The sequence below is a fragment of the Drosophila kikkawai genome, chromosome 2L (genome assembly GCF_030179895.1).
Source record: "Drosophila kikkawai strain 14028-0561.14 chromosome 2L, DkikHiC1v2, whole genome shotgun sequence".
NCBI lineage: Eukaryota > Metazoa > Arthropoda > Insecta > Diptera > Drosophilidae > Drosophila > Drosophila kikkawai.
This window is the reverse complement of record NC_091728.1, coordinates 1,849,723-1,868,976: the sequence shown is the minus strand read 5'-3', so window position 1 is coordinate 1,868,976 and position 19,254 is coordinate 1,849,723. Positions and strand designations below refer to the sequence as shown.

The 19,254-nt window shown below is 42.8% G+C and overlaps 3 protein-coding genes across 3 annotated transcripts; 1 reads left to right on the top strand and 2 right to left on the bottom strand.

Annotated features, from left to right (window-relative positions):
• Window positions 1-1,014: 1,014 nt before the first annotated feature.
• On the bottom strand, window positions 1,015-8,167 carry LOC108079627 (ATP-binding cassette sub-family G member 1). The gene is made up of 7 exons (XM_017174009.3): window positions 7,584-8,167; window positions 5,004-5,121; window positions 3,583-3,772; window positions 2,585-3,418; window positions 2,358-2,526; window positions 2,198-2,298; window positions 1,015-2,050 (listed from the first exon to the last, which is right to left on the bottom strand). The coding sequence occupies exons 1-7, from the start codon at window positions 7,765-7,767 to the stop codon at window positions 1,550-1,552; spliced, it is 2,097 nt and encodes a 698-aa protein (XP_017029498.1). The 5' UTR covers window positions 7,768-8,167; the 3' UTR covers window positions 1,015-1,549.
• A 3,258-nt stretch (window positions 8,168-11,425) lies between these two features.
• Window positions 11,426-13,315, top strand: Gs1 (Glutamine synthetase 1). The gene is made up of 2 exons (XM_017174056.3): window positions 11,426-11,621; window positions 11,822-13,315. Exon 2 carries the CDS (start codon window positions 11,826-11,828, stop codon window positions 13,026-13,028), a length of 1,203 nt encoding a protein of 400 aa, XP_017029545.1. The 5' UTR covers window positions 11,426-11,621; window positions 11,822-11,825; the 3' UTR covers window positions 13,029-13,315.
• Window positions 13,316-18,563: 5,248 nt separating this feature from the next.
• Window positions 18,564-19,205, bottom strand: ovm (oven mitt). The gene is made up of 2 exons (XM_017173872.1): window positions 19,125-19,205; window positions 18,564-19,067 (listed from the first exon to the last, which is right to left on the bottom strand). Exons 1-2 carry the CDS (start codon window positions 19,203-19,205, stop codon window positions 18,564-18,566), a joined length of 585 nt encoding a protein of 194 aa, XP_017029361.1.
• Window positions 19,206-19,254: the final 49 nt, after the last annotated feature.

Here is a 19,254-nt window from a genome sequence, read left to right as displayed (position 1 = left end):
TAAAAGTTACTCAACGCCGCAGAAACCTGGACTCTGGCTGGTTAATTTGACAGACCGAGCAGTCGAAACCAATCTCCATCCGTTGTTCCTAGTCTCGTGAGGGGCGAGTGACCACCGGCTGTAATTGGGAGCTTTAATGTGAGGCACGTACTATGCCAGTTTAATTGCCGCTTTGAAAAAAAAAAACCTTATAACTTGCTGGCCTTTCGGGTTCACAATTCAAACTGGTAACGGTTGCACAAAAGCGCTAGCACACGCCAGCAGAGGGCGTTGTAAGCAGCTTTTTACACTGGGAGAAACGGGTTGTGGATTTTGAGTATAGAAAAATGTTTTGCAACATTTTAAAAATGATTCAAATGATTAAAAATTATTACTTATAATGGAATTTGATATTTATTTAATAAAACTTAAGGTAAAACCTTGCAAAAAACTTCTTCAATTGATATTTAAGCTTATTGGACTAAGCTTTGATTTTTCTAAATTTAATTTATCCCAAAAAAATTATTTTATAACAAGAAAGAAAGCCAAAATTTGTATATCCTTGCTGTTTGCCATAGGACCACGAAATCGAATCAAAAATCGGTCATAACTTAGCCAAAAATGCATCAAATTCAATTAGGAAAGCTTTTCTATGCTAGTTTTTTCCAGGTTAACAAATCTGCATACTACATTTAATTTTTCAAAAAATCAAATTTTAGGTCAAATTTTGAAAAAAATCATGATGTAGCCCCTTATCAAATTTCGAAAAAATGGCCAAAAAATAGATTTTCTCCGGAGATGGCCAGAAAGATGCGCCTGTTAATGCTGATCAAGAATATATATGGTTTATAGGGTCGGAAATGACTGCTTCAGTAAATAAAATAAAAATACCCTTCATATTTGAATTCTTTAAAGGGATATTTTTCCAATTTTATACGACTCCTAGAAATCTACAGTCAAATTTACCCCCTTGTGATAAATTAAAAATATATAAATATAATGTTTTCTTAAGCTTGAAATAAAAACACAGCTCTGTACTTTTGTGTATAATTTCTTTATTTCCTCCAAGAATGCACTATTTATAAATACAAATGTGATTATAAAATATGTATATGTTGCAGACACTTAAATACCATTTGGATTTTAGATCGTAAACCTGTATTACAAAGTTTTGTATAAAATAATTACATATACAAAAAGCAAGGGCTTTTCTTTGTTTTTTTTTTTAATATATATATATTTTTTTTGTATTAAAAAGTGTTTTTATTCACAGACATTTATAAAACATATAAATACACATCGACATGTATTTAAATATTACTTTCTTTTGGCAAAATATGGGTTTTTCGAATAACTTACTTCCCTATGATTTCCTTACATCGAAGATGTTGTGTTTACAGCGATTTGGTTTTGTTTTTTGATCAATTTGGAATAATAACTAGGCAAAAATAAAATGATTAAGAACCCAAGACGCTTCGTTGATAACTAACTAGATACATAGTTGTGTAGGTACGTTGAAAGCTTTTAGAACCGAAAACAACAAACAATAAGGTTCGAGGAGTGCCCCTAATCAGCGCACGGTCTTCAGCTTCCAGCGCAGGAAGAGGTACGCCGACACCCTCAGCACCACGAAGATCACAATCAGAGCCACAATATCCAGCGTAAAGTTTGCGTTCACCATGTCCAGCTCCTCCAGCGTCGTAATCGGCGACTTGAAGTGGCAGTAAGTCTGGAAGCACCTCAGCTTCTCACGACCATAGCCATAGGTGGCCAGGGCAGTGCCCTCGAATCCATAACGGATATAGGATAGATATGTGATCCATCTCAAATACACCGGTATGGCATCAAAGGAGACAAAGAAGCCGGAGAAGAGCAGGAAGGGCACAGACATCACAGGAGCCAGGAAGACACCGTTCTGGACATTCATGGCAGCTCCCACAACTAGACCCACGGACTGGGCCACGAACGAGATGAGCAGGCAAGCGGACAGGAACATGGAGAAGCGGAAGAGCTCCCAGGGCTGTGAGGTGAAGTAGTAAACAATGGAAACATAGATCACGCAGAATATAGCCTGGAAGGGATGGAAAAATAGAGAAATTAGTAAGGGGTAAGGTTTAGAGAAGGAATAAATATGGATCGTATCAACTCTATCTTTAAATATCGCCATACTCTCAATATTTTTATTTATTCCACTTCAAAGTAACCTATTTAAACTCACCTGAAAAGGTAGATCTGCCACTGATATAGCCAGATAGTACGACTTGAGCGAATACCAGCGATTAAAGTTTTCCTTTAACAGAACGGGCATCTCCAGGGGGACTAGAAATTATAAAGTATTAATTAACATATATTTCTTTCTGTTAAATAGAACTCCTTACATGACAGAATAGTGATGGTCATGGAGGTGTACATGAGGAACAGCATGTTGAAGAAGAGGAAACCCAGATTACTCAAAACCTTGGCTCCGTCGTTGCCTATGTCGTAGTAGAGAGCGCCAATCAGGAAGCCCACCAAAAGATGAGCAAACAATCTCAGATACATGAGGGTCTAATAAAGAATACAAATTAGTTATCTTCAAGAACCCCAAACTCCTCCCCAAACTCACCCAATCCCGATAACTGAAAAGCAGAGTTCTCTTCAGAACCACCCAAAACTGGTGGAACTGCGAGGTCGGATACCTTTCCGGCGAGGTGATCTCCTCCGTCAGCAAAGCCGTTGTGCAGTTTACACTCTTCTCCACATCGATCATGGCATCGCCCTTCTCATTGGTGGTGACCACAGCAGAGCTAGCATTGCCATCCTTAACAATATCGTTGACCATGCCATTCAGCAGGCCATTGTTGAGGGTCAGATTCTCCTCGTACTTGCTGCCGCTGACATTGGAGGCATCGTTCTTGTCCAGAATGGCCTTCAGGTTCTGCACCTTCACCAGATCATTGCGAGCCTTCAGGTTGGCATAATCCGCCGAAGAACGAATGTCCCGCTTGCCATTGTCGATGGCTTCCACCAGTTTGCGCGTATGATCGCCATGCTCGCCGCAGGACACCTCAATCACATAGCTGGCTGGATTGTGATAGCTAGGGCACTCCAGGTTCAGGGTGGACAGGAAGGGCACCAGTTGCTTGGTGCTGCCCTGATAAACACACTGACCATCGGCCAGGGTGTACAACTGATCGAACATCTCAAAGAGACGAGCAGATGGCTGATGGATGGTACAGATCACAGTGCGTCCGCCGGCGGCCAGCATCTTCAGCAAGTGGATGCACTGGAAGCAAGTGGAGCTGTCCAAGCCGGAGGTGGGCTCATCAAAGAACATGATGGGCGGATTGCTGACCAGCTCCAAGGCAATGGAGAGACGCTTCTTCTGGCCACCCGAAAGATTGCGCGTCATGGTGTAGCGGTGCTCACTGAGGCTGAGAGTCAGCAAGATGTCATCGATCTGCGGGAGAGTATTGAATTTGGGTGTTATTTTTGGTAGCCATGACTTGCTGGTTTTTTTTTTTGTAAACAAAACAGAGCTGAGCTGAGCTCAGAACAGGTTCTGTATTTCAAAAATAACTTGCCATCTGATTAGAGCTATGATTGAGCGTGACTTGGTCTTACCATTGAATTCTTCTCCGGCTTGGTGAATTTTTTGCTCAGCTTGAGGTTCGTGGCCACCGTCATGGCTTCCTGCACGGTGAGATTGCCATGCAGCTGATTGTCCTGCATAATGTAGGCGGACAGCTTGCGGAAGGCACTGAGATTGCGCTCGGCGCCATTCATGGTGACGCTGCCTTCGATGCTCGAGGTTCTGGGGGGCGAGAGTTTTGGGATAAAAGGGTTTAGGAATGAGTTTTTTATAATTAAGAAAGGGGTGTCATGCTCTTAAAATTTCCATTAATATATCCTTCAACCTGCATTGCCAAAAGCAATCTATTAGTTTACTTTTTATTCATTGAGTTAAGCCACAATTCATTCAAAGGCTTCATGGTTACTTGGCTAATAAGAATGCAAAGTATTCGTAGACTACACAAAGATCTAAAATTGTTACAAAACAATCTTACTTTTCATTGTTCTATCATGCTCTTAAAATTTCCATTAATATATCCTTCAACCTGCTTTGCCAAAAGCAATCTATTAGTTTACTTTTTATTCATTAAGTTAAGCCACAATTCTTTGAAAGGCTTCATGGTTACTTGGCTAATAAGAATGCAAAGTATTGGTAGACTACACAAAGATCTAAAATTGTTACAAAACAATCTTACTTTTCATTGTTCAAAATCCCTAAGAACCCCTGCTGTAAGATCTCTCATTGTAAAAGCTGTAATCCCCAATCCTCTAGTTTTTTCCTACCATTTTCTGGCCAGTTTCCTGACTCGTTATCTCCAGAGTATAGCTACTATAATTGCTAATAATCAGCTGTGTATTTTATTGTATATTATTTGCTATATCTACGCATGGACACTTATTTGATAAACCAAACTGTAGGAATAGAAATCGAAAACGTAGTACAAAGTCCAGCAAACCTCTCACCCTACTCAAGAGGTGTATGGAAATAGCTGAGTAAGGCGATAGCCTGATTACACCTACGATACGGTCGATATATCATGGAGGGAAATCGGTCTTTGCTCCTGGTAACAACCGTAACCAGTTGAAAAATTTATGATTATTAGACGCAACAGTTGAATTTAGCGTTTTCAATAAACAAATACAGATAAAGAAGTGGGAATAAATTATATAATTTACAAAAGGGAACCTCTTTTGAGTGCGGAAAGGTCGGCGGTTCAAGAGAGAGAGAGAGACTGCTTATCAAGTCACAATTATTTTCTGTTGATAATAAGCGGCTGGCTAATATAATTGTACCCGCACTCGATTCGCCATATTCTGGCCCCAAGGTCAGCTGAGTTTTTTTTTGTTTTTTATTATTATTATATATGTTTTCAGAGTGTGCGTGCGGCGGCGATGTTTCGAATTCCAGCTACTACGCGTACCCCTACCTTGTTGTGCATGCAAATTATCAGTTGGAAGCAAAGAAAACTCACTTGTAGCCAGACAAAATATTGAGCAGGGTACTCTTGCCAGCGCCCGATGGTCCCATGATGGCGGTGAGCTCTCCCGACCGCAGGCGTCCACTGACGCCCTTCAGAATGGTCTTGGCATCTGTAATAAAATCACAAAAATATAACTTGTTATTATATGTTATTACTAAAAATAGGAAGCTTACGTCATTGAGCCTAGAGTACCCAGCACTTGAAACCCCCTGAAGACATCGAAAAACTATCAAAGAAGCGGCTCAGCTGCATGGGTCATTGGTGGAGGCGGAGGTGGAGGCAAGAGCTTGAGAGGTAAACAAAAATCGCGAAATATTTGACAATCGAACAACAGAGCCCCGGTCATTGGCCCCCCACCATTGATGAGCTTTTGTTGTTGTACCTTCCACCTCCTCTGTGATTCGGACATAAAGAAGCCCCAAGACTGAGACATTCCAGCTGTGATTCAGGGTTTGCAGGGAACAATTGCAGGTAACCAAATTGGGAATTCAATTACAATTCAGTGGTAAACAAGCCCCTGAGAAGGCAACGTGACTGTAACTCCTGCCCAGTGAATAACTAATAAGATTTTGATTAGAGTCTTGGACAAGAGTGGCCTCCGTATGGGTAATTTCGCACATGGCTTCTAAATGGAACTGATGCGGAAGTGGCTTATCAACAAAGCATACCTATAAAGCCATAAAACCAATAGATTTGGCACGACAACACACTACCAGCTGCTCAGCGGAAAATGCTAATAAACCTGTTACTTCAGCGGTGGCACGCTTGGTCAGTCTTTGGCAGAAGATGAATGAACCATTTCATCAAAATCAGAGTGTCTTAGGTTTGGATTTCACTCTCTAGGCCCCAAAAAGTGACTTGAGGCACTTATTACATTATTAAATGCTCTGAATTTAAGGGTTTTACATATTAAAAGTGAATTCATAACAAAATATTTAATTTACAGCATGTTAAGCCACCCGTGACCCTCTCTCAGAAGTGAAACCTAAGTTTTATTAAGCTCGTGCAGTGGCTGTAATTGCTTTAAGACAGCTTGCTTAATCACAAACTGGCAGTGAACCTCAGCTGTCAGTCCACTGAATAGTGACTAGTTAGTCATAGTTGCCGTCGTAACGCAGTGTCTATGCCGAAAAAAAAACTGGGTCTCCAGCTGGGATTACGCTTGACAAGCTCCAAGAGCCGCCATTCAGTTTGCTTGAGAAGATTAAGCAAAAAAGAAGTCCCAAGGGCACACTGCTCGCTCAATGCCAATTACTTATATAATATAGCTGCTAGGAGGCCAGGGCATTCCGCAATCTTGACGAGCATCTAAGAACGTACTGAACAGGTACTTTGCCGCATCTTAACAAAAATAACAAATTGCAAATCGCATAGTTGGCATGCCGAAAGCCACTTTATTTTGTATACATTATTGGCCCAGAAACTTAGCACGTCTTTCTGGAGGCGGCGTGCCATCTGTGGATCTCTGGTACACCAGGTGAGCCACTGGTCAGTGGAAAATCTCAGAGTGTATGTGTTTATATACATATATTCTGACTGCCTCAATTAAGTTTTAATGGCCGACCTTTGCCTTACTCTCTCTCTCTCGATGTCTGGACTGAGCAAAGTTCGTTTACAATTACACTTTTAAAACAGGCTCTGACCGCATCCGCATCCCAAAACAGGCTCTGACAAGTGGAGTGGTTGTCCTTGTGCCAGGCTGCGGGGTCAGTCCAGTGCTGGTAGTGAGGTTTTTATTGATTGACTGATGTATCCAGCAGATATTCTGAGAACAAAGCAGCTGTGCTTGGGGTACGAATACCCCATTATTGGGAATATTATCGCTGGCCAGCATTTCGAATTCAAAATGGCCACAAGGGAGGAGTACACCCTCCCCCTGGGTGGGGGTTAGGTAGATAGCTATCCCAATCAGGTTGTGACTAAGCCCTAATCGCTCTGCCAACAAACCCTCAAACTCAAACAAAACAAAAGCATAGAATGAATGTTTGGCTCATTAGCAGCTAGCTAGATCTAGGCTTCCCCCTCCTGGCTACGCCTCTGTTCCAAATACACACACACTGTGAGCGGGTGAGTACATGGCTGGCATTCCTGACGAAGTCAACTTGTTGCTGGCGAAAAGCGTTAGTTAAGATATTGATGTATGGGTTTGACATGGCTTATCGCCCGGAGAGCGAACTTTGGCCAGCTCCAGTGTCGTCGCATCATGTAATTGGGAACGGGTTACTCAGTGCTCCAGCCCATCCGGAGACCCCCTGATACTCTTGATACTCGGTGCCTGCTAGAAGAACAAAGAAACCAGAAACGAGCACAGCGACGACTACGACGAGGCGAAGCGCAGCTAAAAGCAAACAAGTAAAACCCGCTGGAGCTAAGGCGGCAGAGAGGGGGAAGTGCGTAATAGCAGCTAGAAGCGCACCGGAGACGAAGCTCACAATGGAACATAATGAGCACGGAGCACAGGGAGCACCCATGCAAAGTCTGGTCACAAAGAAAGCGAAGGTGAGAGTGTAGTATGCCAAGTGTTACCTGAACTAGGAATCAGAATTTAGATATATAGAGACTAGTACTTACTGCTGCGGTTGCCCTCCTTGACGCGGTACGTCAGGCTGTGGAAAGCCAAATCCACGGCTGGGCGCTTGGGCAAATGCTGTAGGGTCTTGGGCTGGGCGGGCACTATCTGGGCCTTCAGCTGTCCTCCGGCCACAGCTCCTGTCCTGTTGTCATTCAGCAGATTGGCATTATCGTTTTTAGTCATCTTGCTTGTTGGATTTCCCTTTTAATTATTTTTGGGGTTGGAAAAGCAAAATGCAACCACTGTGGCGGGTTGTCTCTCGGTCTCGTAGTGTGTGTATTCGTATTCGTAATACCAAAACTTTGCACTGAACAGCTATATTCCGCCGGGTTAAGTCGAGTTACTCTTATTGCCCTGCCGCCCTTCGTTCCCGTTCCCTTGCTATATGGGTTTCGGGTGACTCTGGGTTCACGTTCGCGTTCCCGTTCCCGTTCTCGTTTCAACCACCGCCGTGCCCTGCCGTGTGTGGTGGTGGTGCGGTGAGAGAAATTTTCCTCCCGTTGTTGTCGTCGTCTTTGGACAACGGAACACCGCTTCTCGAATTTTAGTACTTGTCTCGCTCGCGCCGCGATCGCAACTGAACTGGGCAGCAATTGCGGCAGTGGAACAAAGCCAGAAATTAAAAGCGACTGGTGGTGGAGAGTGGCACGCACACACACACACACACCCTACACTAGCGTATCAGCCCCCATTACTGCCGCTTGGGTTAGAGTGGGACGCCGCTAGAGGCGCCAGTTCTGGGGAGCATTCTAGCGAGAGCCCAAGTTAGATAGTGTGTGTGTGTTGCTCTCTCAATATATCTCTCATAATCTCTTGCTCTCTTTGTGACTCTTCCAAGTAGAACAGATTCTTCTGGGGGGAAATCTCAGGCAAATCTTAATCCTAATCTTTGGCTCTACAACTAAGGTGCTTCCTGGAAGACAAGAACAGGCCAGGTAGAGCCTTGAGGGAAGTCTGTGATAACAGTAGCTTGTGCGCTGATAATCCCGATAATAATCAGGGTTTGATAATACATAAGTTCTATGCTGATACCGATTTTAATTATTTATTTATTTTTTTTTGTAAGGTAATGTTTCCTGTGAAACCTAAAGCAGCTCAAGTACTTAAGTGACCTCTTTACAAGCCAAATTACAAGTTCAGGGCTACTCTTATGACTCATTATGGCCGCTGGCTTATCTAGGAGTTCCAATCTACCGCTGATATAGTTAGGTATTTCTATACAGTCGTCGATAATGGGGTTGTACTTTGACACCCATACGCCTCCAGAGAGAGAGAACCTCTAATGGCTTTTATTCCGCCTTGGGGCCTGCCCTGCTAACCGTTGGGCAATTGTTTAATTGCCGCTCGCCAGAAAGAGTCTCCGAGGAGTTGCCTTGGCGATTGTCAAGAAGAAATCTCCTGGGAAGAGTCTTCTAGGAGTGCTGGAAGATTAATTTTCCAAGCGATAATTTTGGGGATTTTAAAAGTGTTTTTTTCTGTTGGGAGCGAGTCTCCTAAACGATTTTTTAGCGTTTCAAATGGTTTACTGGGTTCAGTGGCAAGAAATTCCATCCGTCCAAGTCTGACAATGTGAGCGCTTTTTTAATGGTCCCGGGATGTGTTGGGGAACTGGCAACACCCCTTGTTTTATGTGGCATGAGGTCATTTGTAGCGCGTTAGGGCGTGGGAGGTCCTTACCCTAAGACTTGGCAGCCAAAATCAGTCATAAATTGGTTTCAATGGACATATAAGGGAATTAAAAACGAGTTTATGTACTATATATTGCATTTTAATCGCACTCGATTATGGCGATTATGAGAGATGTTATCAGAAGCCAAGGCTGGGTCTCTGGGTTCTAACTAACAATATTTGCTAGACTTTAGCTGATCTCGGACTCGGGCAAAAACACACTAGCAAAGAGAGCTTTGCAAAACCAAGTAAAGTCGAGGGAAACCGGTTTCGCGGTCTTATTGGTTTTATAAGTGAAAATCCACAAATGGCAGGCATTTTCCGATTTACGTGATATTTTCCTGGACTACTTATGCTTTCAATAGTTGTGCAAAAATAAAAAACCGATGAGTGTTTTCCGTGTAAATTCCTTAGGCTGGGGTTATTCAAATCACGGAGTTGTCAATTTGCAATTGCAAACCGGTTGACACCTGTTTGAATCTGATTGCAGCTTTGCATTTTGCTTTGGAACCTCTCCCCCTACTCACAGGTTATTGTTCTCCAAAAACTGCATCCAAGTGTGCTTGTTCATTGTGGCAGCCTTAGGAGTATTACTCTTTGTGCAACAAGTGGCCTTCACAAACTCTGGCTAAATGGCCAAATAACCAAATGGCCAGCTGTAATGTCAACGGGCCAGTCTGAAAATAATAATAAGTGGCGTTTTTATGGACTTGTCCATGCTACAGCGCAGTTTGTGCGAAACCGAGACCGACGGAGACCCCGACTCTTGCGTGGCGCCTTGCGAAAGAAAACTGAAGCCGGCCATCCAGTGGAAGCGGTGCCACACAACTGGAAAAGCGTAGTACGAGCGACCACTGGATGCCTATGCAGCGCGTTGCAAACGCACTTATACATAAACAGGCGCCGTCAGATGGTGGAAATTCGCACTCATACCATGATTTTCATTGCTGGTTTTTCTTTTTTATTTGTGCCTTGTTTTTATGACCTGTAAATAAAGAGGAAAGTGAGTATAAGCTACAATATATGATATAGTTAGTTGCTCAATCTCTTAAAGACTTCGATATAATACCATTGAGAAAATTTATTGGACTAGATTTTACTAACAATTTTACTCTCAAAAAATATAAAAAAATGTTAATAAAGTCTCAGCCAGCCCAGGGTATCTGCCAGTCGTTTCCTGTAACGCTTTCCCTTGTTTGTTTTTTGTTATGGCAACCTGAAGCTCGGCCAAAGTTATGTCAGCCGGCCAAAACAACTAGCTTGTTTTCCCGCCACCTGGCGACCAAGGAGAACGTGCCAATTGTTGCGCTGCGCCAGCTTAGCTGCTTTTCCAGGCTCTCCTCCTCCCTTCCAAGGGAATGCCCCGGCAACGCCTTTTAATCAACGGCGCCTGTAAATCGAGTATACGTAGTGTTCACACTCTTGTGGCAGCCTAGAAGCAGGCTATATATTGTGTGAGATCTTCTGGGGGATCCAAATCAATATTTTTCTTCTTTGGTTTGGTAAATAACAGCTGATACCCTTGAGTTGTGTCCAGTGAACTTTGCACCAGAGCTGGCGTTGGCGGCGTGTGGTATCCATTTCTGGCGAGAGAGTGGGAGAGAGCTCTCTCCATGCGCACAACTAGATGCGGAACTGTTGCTCTCTCGTGCAGTTGCATGTAAAAGTAATGCTGTAACAGGGCAAAGGGGGAGAGGGGAACGTTTGTTTTGTTATGGAAATAGCAAAGAGAGAGAGGAAGCAGACAGAAGCAGAGAGAAGCAGAGAGCAAAGGCTGAACAGTGCCTGCCACAAGATTAGACACACTGTGACTAAAGTTAGCAAAGAATTTATTTTGGGACATGTCAATGCCCCCAGGTGTGGATTCTCTGTTGTTTTATAGCTTGGTTTCCTTTATTTATTTGTTGGTTTTTCTTGACCTGCATAGTTTGCAGTGTAGCGAATCAGTAACGGTAGATTTCGCCTTGAATCATTCTGCGCCCGCTCTCTGAGAGTTGCCCCCCCCCCCCCCCCCGCCATCGCACTCCCTGGGAGGCTACATATGTATGCCTCTGCCGCGGTCGCTGCCATCGCCAACTGCACACAACGCGATAAAGAAAAACCCGAGGAGGCGTACGAGCCGAAACGAAACAAAAAACGAAACGAAAAGCGGAAAAAAGTGAATGTTGTCGCGCTGACGGTGCTCACAAGCCTTCCAAAGCTCACATTGGTTGGGTGTCCTCAGCAGTCGCTCCGCAGCAGCCACTGAAGAAGCAGCAAGAAAACAGAAAAAAAAAAACAGAAAACCCAAAACAGAAAGTCCCGCTAAGATCCGATCCGAAAAAGTCCAGAGAAGACCTGCAAGTCGAGCGAATACACGAGACGTAACAGTAAGTGCCGCCCACTGGAAAGGCATTTGGTTTTCCAAATCCCAACCTGAGGAAGTTCATATAATTACATAAAAGTGACAAACAGCAGCATCCTTGGAGCTACTGCGCACATACATACACAGAAAATAAGACCTCAAGAAAGTGTGTCCTTTTGTCCTCTAACTCTGGTGTCTTGCTCTTTTCCCTTTCGTTTCCCGCAGGATCATGGCATTCCGCGTGGCCGGACTCTTCCTGAAGCGGGAGCTAGTGGCTCCCGCTGCCCAGCAGCTCCGCCTGCTGCGCACCTCCAACGCCGCCCGCTCCCAGTTCCTGGCCAACTCGCCAAACACGGCTCTGGACAAGAGCATCCTGCAGCGCTATCGCAACCTGGAGACTCCCGCTAACCGGGTTCAGGCCACATACCTGTGGATCGATGGCACCGGTGAGAATATCCGCCTCAAGGATCGTGTCCTGGACAAGGTGCCCAGCTCCGTGGAGGATCTGCCCGACTGGCAGTACGATGGTAGCTCCACCTACCAGGCCCATGGCGAGAATTCGGACACCACCCTGAAGCCCCGCGCCCTGTACCGCGATCCCTTCAAGCCGGGCAAGAACGATGTCATCGTCCTGTGTGACACCTACAATGCTGACGGTAATCCCACGGCCTCCAATAAGAGGGCAGCCTTCCAGGCGGCCGTCGAAAAGATCGGCTCCCAGGAGCCCTGGTTCGGCATCGAGCAGGAGTACACTTTGCTGGACGTGGACGGACGTCCTTTTGGCTGGCCTGAGAACGGTTTCCCCGCGCCCCAGGGACCCTACTACTGCGGCGTGGGCGCCGACCGTGTCTATGCCCGTGATCTCGTGGAGGCCCATGCCGTGGCCTGCCTGTATGCCGGCATTGACTTTGCCGGCACCAATGCCGAGGTGATGCCCGCCCAGTGGGAGTACCAGGTGGGACCCAGCAACGGCATGAAGGCCAGCGATGATCTCTGGGTGTCCCGGTACATCCTGCAGCGCATTGCCGAGGAGTACGGCGTTGTGGTGACCTTCGACCCCAAGCCCATGGAGGGTCAGTGGAACGGTGCCGGTGCCCACACCAACTTCTCCACGAAGGCAATGCGCGCCGATGGCGGCATCAAGGCCATCGAGGAGGCCATCGAGAAGCTGAGCAAACAGCACGAGCGTCACATCAAGGCCTACGATCCCAAGGAGGGCAAGGACAACGAGCGGCGGCTGGTGGGTCGCCTGGAGACCTCCAGCATTGACAAGTTCTCGTGGGGCGTGGCCAATCGGGCGGTGAGTGTGCGTGTGCCCCGTGGCGTGGCGGCAGCCGGCAAAGGATACTTTGAGGATCGCCGGCCCAGCTCCAACTGCGATCCCTATGCCGTGTGCGGCGCCCTTGTCCGCACCTGCCTGCTGAACGAGTAGAGGAGATCGAAAGCCCTAATGGGGGCGTTGTTGTACATAGAATATATTGTTGAACTTTGGAGTCCGAATCCGATTTGGATTTCGATTTCGATTTCGATTTGGATTTGGATTCGGTGTGCAAAAAGACAGGAGCGAGTAGCATTTAAGACTCTGGGCGGGCGGGCAGTAAGAAATCGAACCGAAACCGAAGTATATTCTGCCATAAATAATTTACAAATTATGTATACCTTATCTTTGCTTTAATCTAAATAATAAAAACCCCAAAATGTACCCTACGGAAAGGAAAATCCATTTGTAAACTCTACAAGTTTTGACCTCACTCGTTGAAGAATTGGAATATAGAGAAAACATATATCACTGAAATTGGACGATATCAAATACCTAATTGATCATTCATATCCCATATACACACACGCAGATTGTTTGTAGTAAAAGTTTGTTGAATGCAATTTTAAAGAGAAAAGCACCTAGTATATTATATAAAAAAAAAACTATATATATAAGAATCTTGTTCGCTTTCTATATGTACTTTTATCTTATAAATGTCTCTACAGAATTCCAATGCAATTCAAATAAACATTTTGCGTAAAAGCACAAAGTTGTAAACAAAACACACACATTACTAAATTCTAATTTATTTTCTCTCTCTCTTTTAGTTGTTTTTTTTGTTTTTTTTTGGCGAGCTTTCAAAACAACTATTACTCGCTGCAGCAGAATTTTAAAATATAGAACGCTTTGTTTTGTAAATAAGTGCGGCTGTTGGCGACCTAAAGCAAGACCTTGTTTTTAATGGAAACTTTTTCGCCAGCAGACGCCGTCCCTTGTCCCCTTTGGCTGACACTGAAAGTTTTCCAAGATTAATGCGTGCGGGGAGAATATATGTAACATATATGCTGGGTGCTACATATAGGCCTCTTTGTAAGATATGGCTTGTGGAGAGGAAAGTTTTCCATTGATGATGATGCATACAGTCAGCTGATGAGGCAGAGGGAGTGGGTATCGATTGACCGTGGACTTTGTTTAGTTGGATATGTCTTTTCTATATTAAACTTTACTTAAGGTAAACTTTGATATTATTTTGTATCAAAAAGATAGCTTACAAGACTGTTGAAATCCAAAATAATTCCAAAAACAAAATCCTGAAATTACTATTATTCTTCAGTTTATAGCACATTTATGTCGGTTCAGATTGCAGTATAGAAAAGTTAATGGTTATGGGACTCGGGACTGGGGACTTGGACTGGAAATGACTATGTTGACATTCCGAGGTGCAGCTTGTTTGTGGCGGATTACGGATTACGGTACACGCAAGTGCAATGGGGTCGAGAGCTGGCAAAAGATAAGGCGAAACGGTTTGTCCGGTTTGCTAAAAATAAAAAAAAAAAGCCACAAACGAGAAAAAAACAAGGCTGAATGCACTCAGCTGGGCGCAGTACTGATAATCCGTTGCAAGGGCCCAGGGCTTAACCGTGCTGCAAAGATAACCCCGCCAGATGTTGGTGGAAGAGGCATTCCTATGCCCAAACCCGTTTTCTTCGTACCCCCATGTGAGGGGTTAGATATTAAATAAAAACACATAAACAATGATAATCAAGATTCGTAGAACTTGCGATCGAAATCCAAATCGAGATCGAGAGTTCCGCACCATAGACCAGATCATTAATGGGTGTTGAAGCAGGTTTAAATTGGTATGCATGAAACGAGTTCGGAGATGTCAACACCAGTGTCTTACAATGCAGGTGGATCCAGTTATGCTGCCTACCAGATTTGCATAATATGAAATGATAAGCTTCATGAAGTTGCTAAAGAAATGTTGTTTTTCCAGGTAAAGAACTCACAATCTTATCGGTGAATCAACTCAATAACACTCAACGATAACTGGAGATCTAAAAATAGTTGCATTTTGCACTGTTTAAGCTCAAGAATATCCGCTTACCCCAATAGCTTATATATAATCAAGTAGAGCAAATTATGCAACCAGCAAATCTAATTTGCACAAAACTGATAAAAGAGGCCGAAAAGCGACCACGGACATTAGCACATAATTTGAATAAAACAGTTTAGACGAGCGGCGTTTAAAGTCCGGCCGAGAGCTGGCCTGATAAGGCAGACACCGACACCGACACAGGGCACCATTATATGGCCTTCCGCCTGCAAAAGTCTGACCATTATCTGCTCGGTTTAACTCGGTCAACAGAATGGCGGAGTGATGGCTATGGCTCCTCCGCTTCGGTTATCATAGGGCCATAAATCATTTCGCTAGGAATAAAAAATAACAGCTGGGGAATTACTTTTAAAACTTAATTGATGTAATCAATGTGGCGCTATATGTGGGCCCAGGAAACATTCCACCCAAACGCCTAGGCCGGCGAATGTTTAACCAAATAATTATAAATATTCTATATAAGAACGGAGAGCACGGCCACGGCCTCTGAACGTGATTGCAAATGCCCCGATCTTGCTACAGTGGAGCCTCAGAAAGGTTTACCATAAATCTTAAAAAAATTTAAATATTTTCGACATTCTTGAAGGGTATTTTGATTTTATTTACGGAAGCAATCATTTCCGACCCCATAAACCATATATATTCTTGATCAGCATTAACAGGCGCATCATTCTGGCCATCTCAGGAGAAAATTAATTTTTGGGCCATTTTTTAGAAAAATTATAAGGGGTTACATCATGATTTTTTTCAAAATTTGACCAAAAATTAGATTTCTTGAAAAATTAAATTTAGTATGCAGATTTGTTAACATATAAAAAACTAGCTTAGAAAAGCAAACCAAATTAAAATTAAGGCTTTTTTGACTGAGTTATGAAATTTTTAAATTAAAAATTTTTTGATTTGATCTAACATATTTTCAAATAATAATATCGATTAAAAACTAAAACTAAAAAATAGAATTTGTATACTTTGTTGTTTTTTAATATTTAATAATAATAATAATTATTTATTTGCAATAATTGGTAGTTTTAAATGTTAATTTAAATTAAAGTTCTGTATTAGATCATCGAAAACCAGTTGGGAATTTTAACAGTTAAATGTATTTTTTTGGTTGATATTGATTTTCTTCTTATTAAAATGCTATTTATATTTATTTAATGATTAAATAGGTAACTTTCAGTCCTATTAAATAATTAATATTAATATTTATATCATATATTTATATTATATATTTATTCACCAAAAAGAACCCTATTTCCCCACAATATTTTATTTCTGAGCAGCCCAAACACTGCGATCGCGAATCGCCAATCAGTTGGGAATCTAGCTTTACATGGCGCCGAAAGTGGGTCAAGAAACCCGTCGCGGGAGGTGAACTCAACTCAACTCAACTGAACTACTGATAACGCCAGATTTACAGCCACAATGTTGGACATTATGGCATACACGTAATGCCACTTGGGGGCGACTACGTCACAGGCACACCGGCACCGGCTGCGGCAATAAAAAGAGTCAGCAAAAAACAGAGCCTGAACCTGTTTATGGATCAAACGGATCGTTGCTGGGGGGGCATTGTTTATACTTTTATGTGTGTTTTCAATTGGCCAAACCAACTGGCTGTTGAGATTACGCTTTACGGCTCCAGTTATAGCCGCGGCAAGTCATAATTGATGGCTCGAATCGAAAATATATGGCAAGCACTAGGGAAGCGATTATAAAACCTGTCAAAATGCCACAGATATCAGCGGTGACCAGTGTCAGGTCCTGTGACTGATGTCCAGAAAGAAAAATAAAAAGTGAAACGGTCACGTAGCCTGGAATTGGGTTGGATTTGTAGAGGTGTTTAGGCGGAATCACCTTTATCTTTTTGGCGCGTGTCGATATGACCGGGTGGGGTCTGGCCCAGACACTCGGCGAGTGCTGTCTTTTTTTTAAATTTTTATCTGGCCTATTTATCTAATTTCCCACTGCTCACGCCATGGCCCAGTGATGGGGGCGGCTCTTAAAATAATCTAAAGAACTTTACTATATAGTAAAGAAAAAAGTATTCTGGAACTGAATCACACGAGTTTTCTTCGAGCTTATTTCCCAGAGCGGCCAAAGATCTTTTTTCACTAATTTATGGCACTGATTTCTTGGTTGCTTTCCCTCTCCTCCCTCAGGAGATCTTTGTCTTGGCACACGCGAGTCGCAAAATATTTGCGTCATCGCCGCCACACGCGTCTGCCAAGTGATCTCCTCCGTTTTGGCTTTTGTTGATATCTGCAGCCGCGAGTTCAGTCCTCCGACTGGCGATCTCTGAGGTAATCACCGACAAACCAATGACGGTTTTGGACTCTGCCAAAGGTCGTTTTTTCTGCCGAGTCGCATTATTTTAATTTGTAATTATTATTAATTGCCGAAACAAAAAAAAAAACTTTGATTATGTTTCTAGTGCTATCTGTTAATTGACAAATGAGATAGTGGTGGTGCCAGAGCCACTCTACAAACAAAAGGGAAGACTTTGTTTTATTTTTTTATTTTGTATTCTTGATAAGGGCCTTTCGATAAGCTGGGCATTGTATATTTTTTTATTGGGAGTTGTTTACCCAGCTTAAAAATGATATCAAGGTTGGCTGCCTCATCACCCTCCAGTAACGAGGCATTTTCTTTCATATTTATAATGAACTGATTTTAACCCATATATTATATATATATTATTCTCTTTGTTTCCTTGGGTTCATTCACTCTGCCAGGGAGTGCCATAAATGGCTCAAGCGCTGCTCATTAGCTAGACCGAAAAAAAATTATTTGGGAAGACCTAGAAGAGCCCAGCCAGAAGCTGCTCCATATTGACAGGGCTAGCCTTAAAGGATCGATAAATATAATTAATTTTGGATAAGATTCAGGAAGCTAAGTACAAGCCAACCCTTTGCTGGCTTGTACTTAGTTAATTTAATTCATTCATTTTATGTTTAATTATATTTTAAAAATATTTAGGTCAGAAATTAAGTTGTTTTTTGAAAGAAATTGGTTATTAAAAAAAGAAACCTAAAATCATGATAATAGGAAAAATTATTAAATAAGAAAATCATTCACTGAGAATCAACTTAGAACCAAAAAGTATAATATCAGGTGAATCTTTTGTAGATATTGTAACTATTTACGGCATAATTTTTATTTTTCAGATTTTTATAATATGTATAATGATAAAAATTAAGAATTATATTGTATATTTTAATTATAAATATTTACTTTTTAAACATAAAAATAAAATGCACTTAAAATTCATTATTTTTAAGCAAAAAAATTCAAATCAAAAATAAAAGTCAAGGCTAACGAGTTTAAATTCTTCAAAAATTAGAAATTATTTTACTTTTCAATATTTACTGATTAATTTTCTACAAAGAATTTCTACATTTTAAATAATCAAAAGCTTTAAACAAGTATTTTACTTATGTTACTCCTAAAGTTTCTTAAATTCCAACTGCCTTTAGCATACTTTTCCCTTCAAACAAAATGTAATAACATATTTTCAGGCTTTCCCAAACCAAATCAAACTCTTTAAAGCTACTTTTCAGATATATTTTAACAAAATATACCAGCTTTATTCATTCATTGGCCCCACAGCTCCTCTTGACCACCTTTCCAGCCATAAAATAAGTGGACAAGGGCCTCAGGCGACCCCTCGAGCCCAGCTCCTCAAAGAGACCACCCTTGACAGAAAACGTGTGCTTGGGCTGATAGAGAAGACTCAGCAGCGGATTCTTGGGGCTGACCTTCATGTTGCCCATGCTGTAGGTGCCTGGGACCAAGGGACAGCTCAGGGAGTAGTTGCTCTGCTTGAGCATATTATCCTTGACGGGCTTGAAGAGCGGCACCGAGTTGAAGACATTCTGCAGATCGCACAGCTTCATGGTGGCATTGTAAATAGTACGGGGTTTCTCCTTGGACGAATGCTGGAGGATTAGAATCCGGGACACAGGTGAGGCTATCTCCTCGTTGATGGTGGTCACAGAGCCAATGCCGGTTTGATTGGAAAACGTCATGTTTACAATGAACCTCGGTCGGGCATCCGTCCAGTTGGCATGGGTGAAGAATATGTAGTAGCAGCTCTGATGGGGTGATGATTAGGAATAACTATAGAGATATATATCCTTTGGCAAACCCACCTCCTTGCTGCCTATGCCGCTGAGTTCCAGCAGGAGCAGCCAGGTCGTTATAGAGACCAACGTTCGCCAGTTGCCTCGCATGTTGCCCCAGACTGATGGCCAGCAATTGCTTGATTTCCCAGCCCAGAGA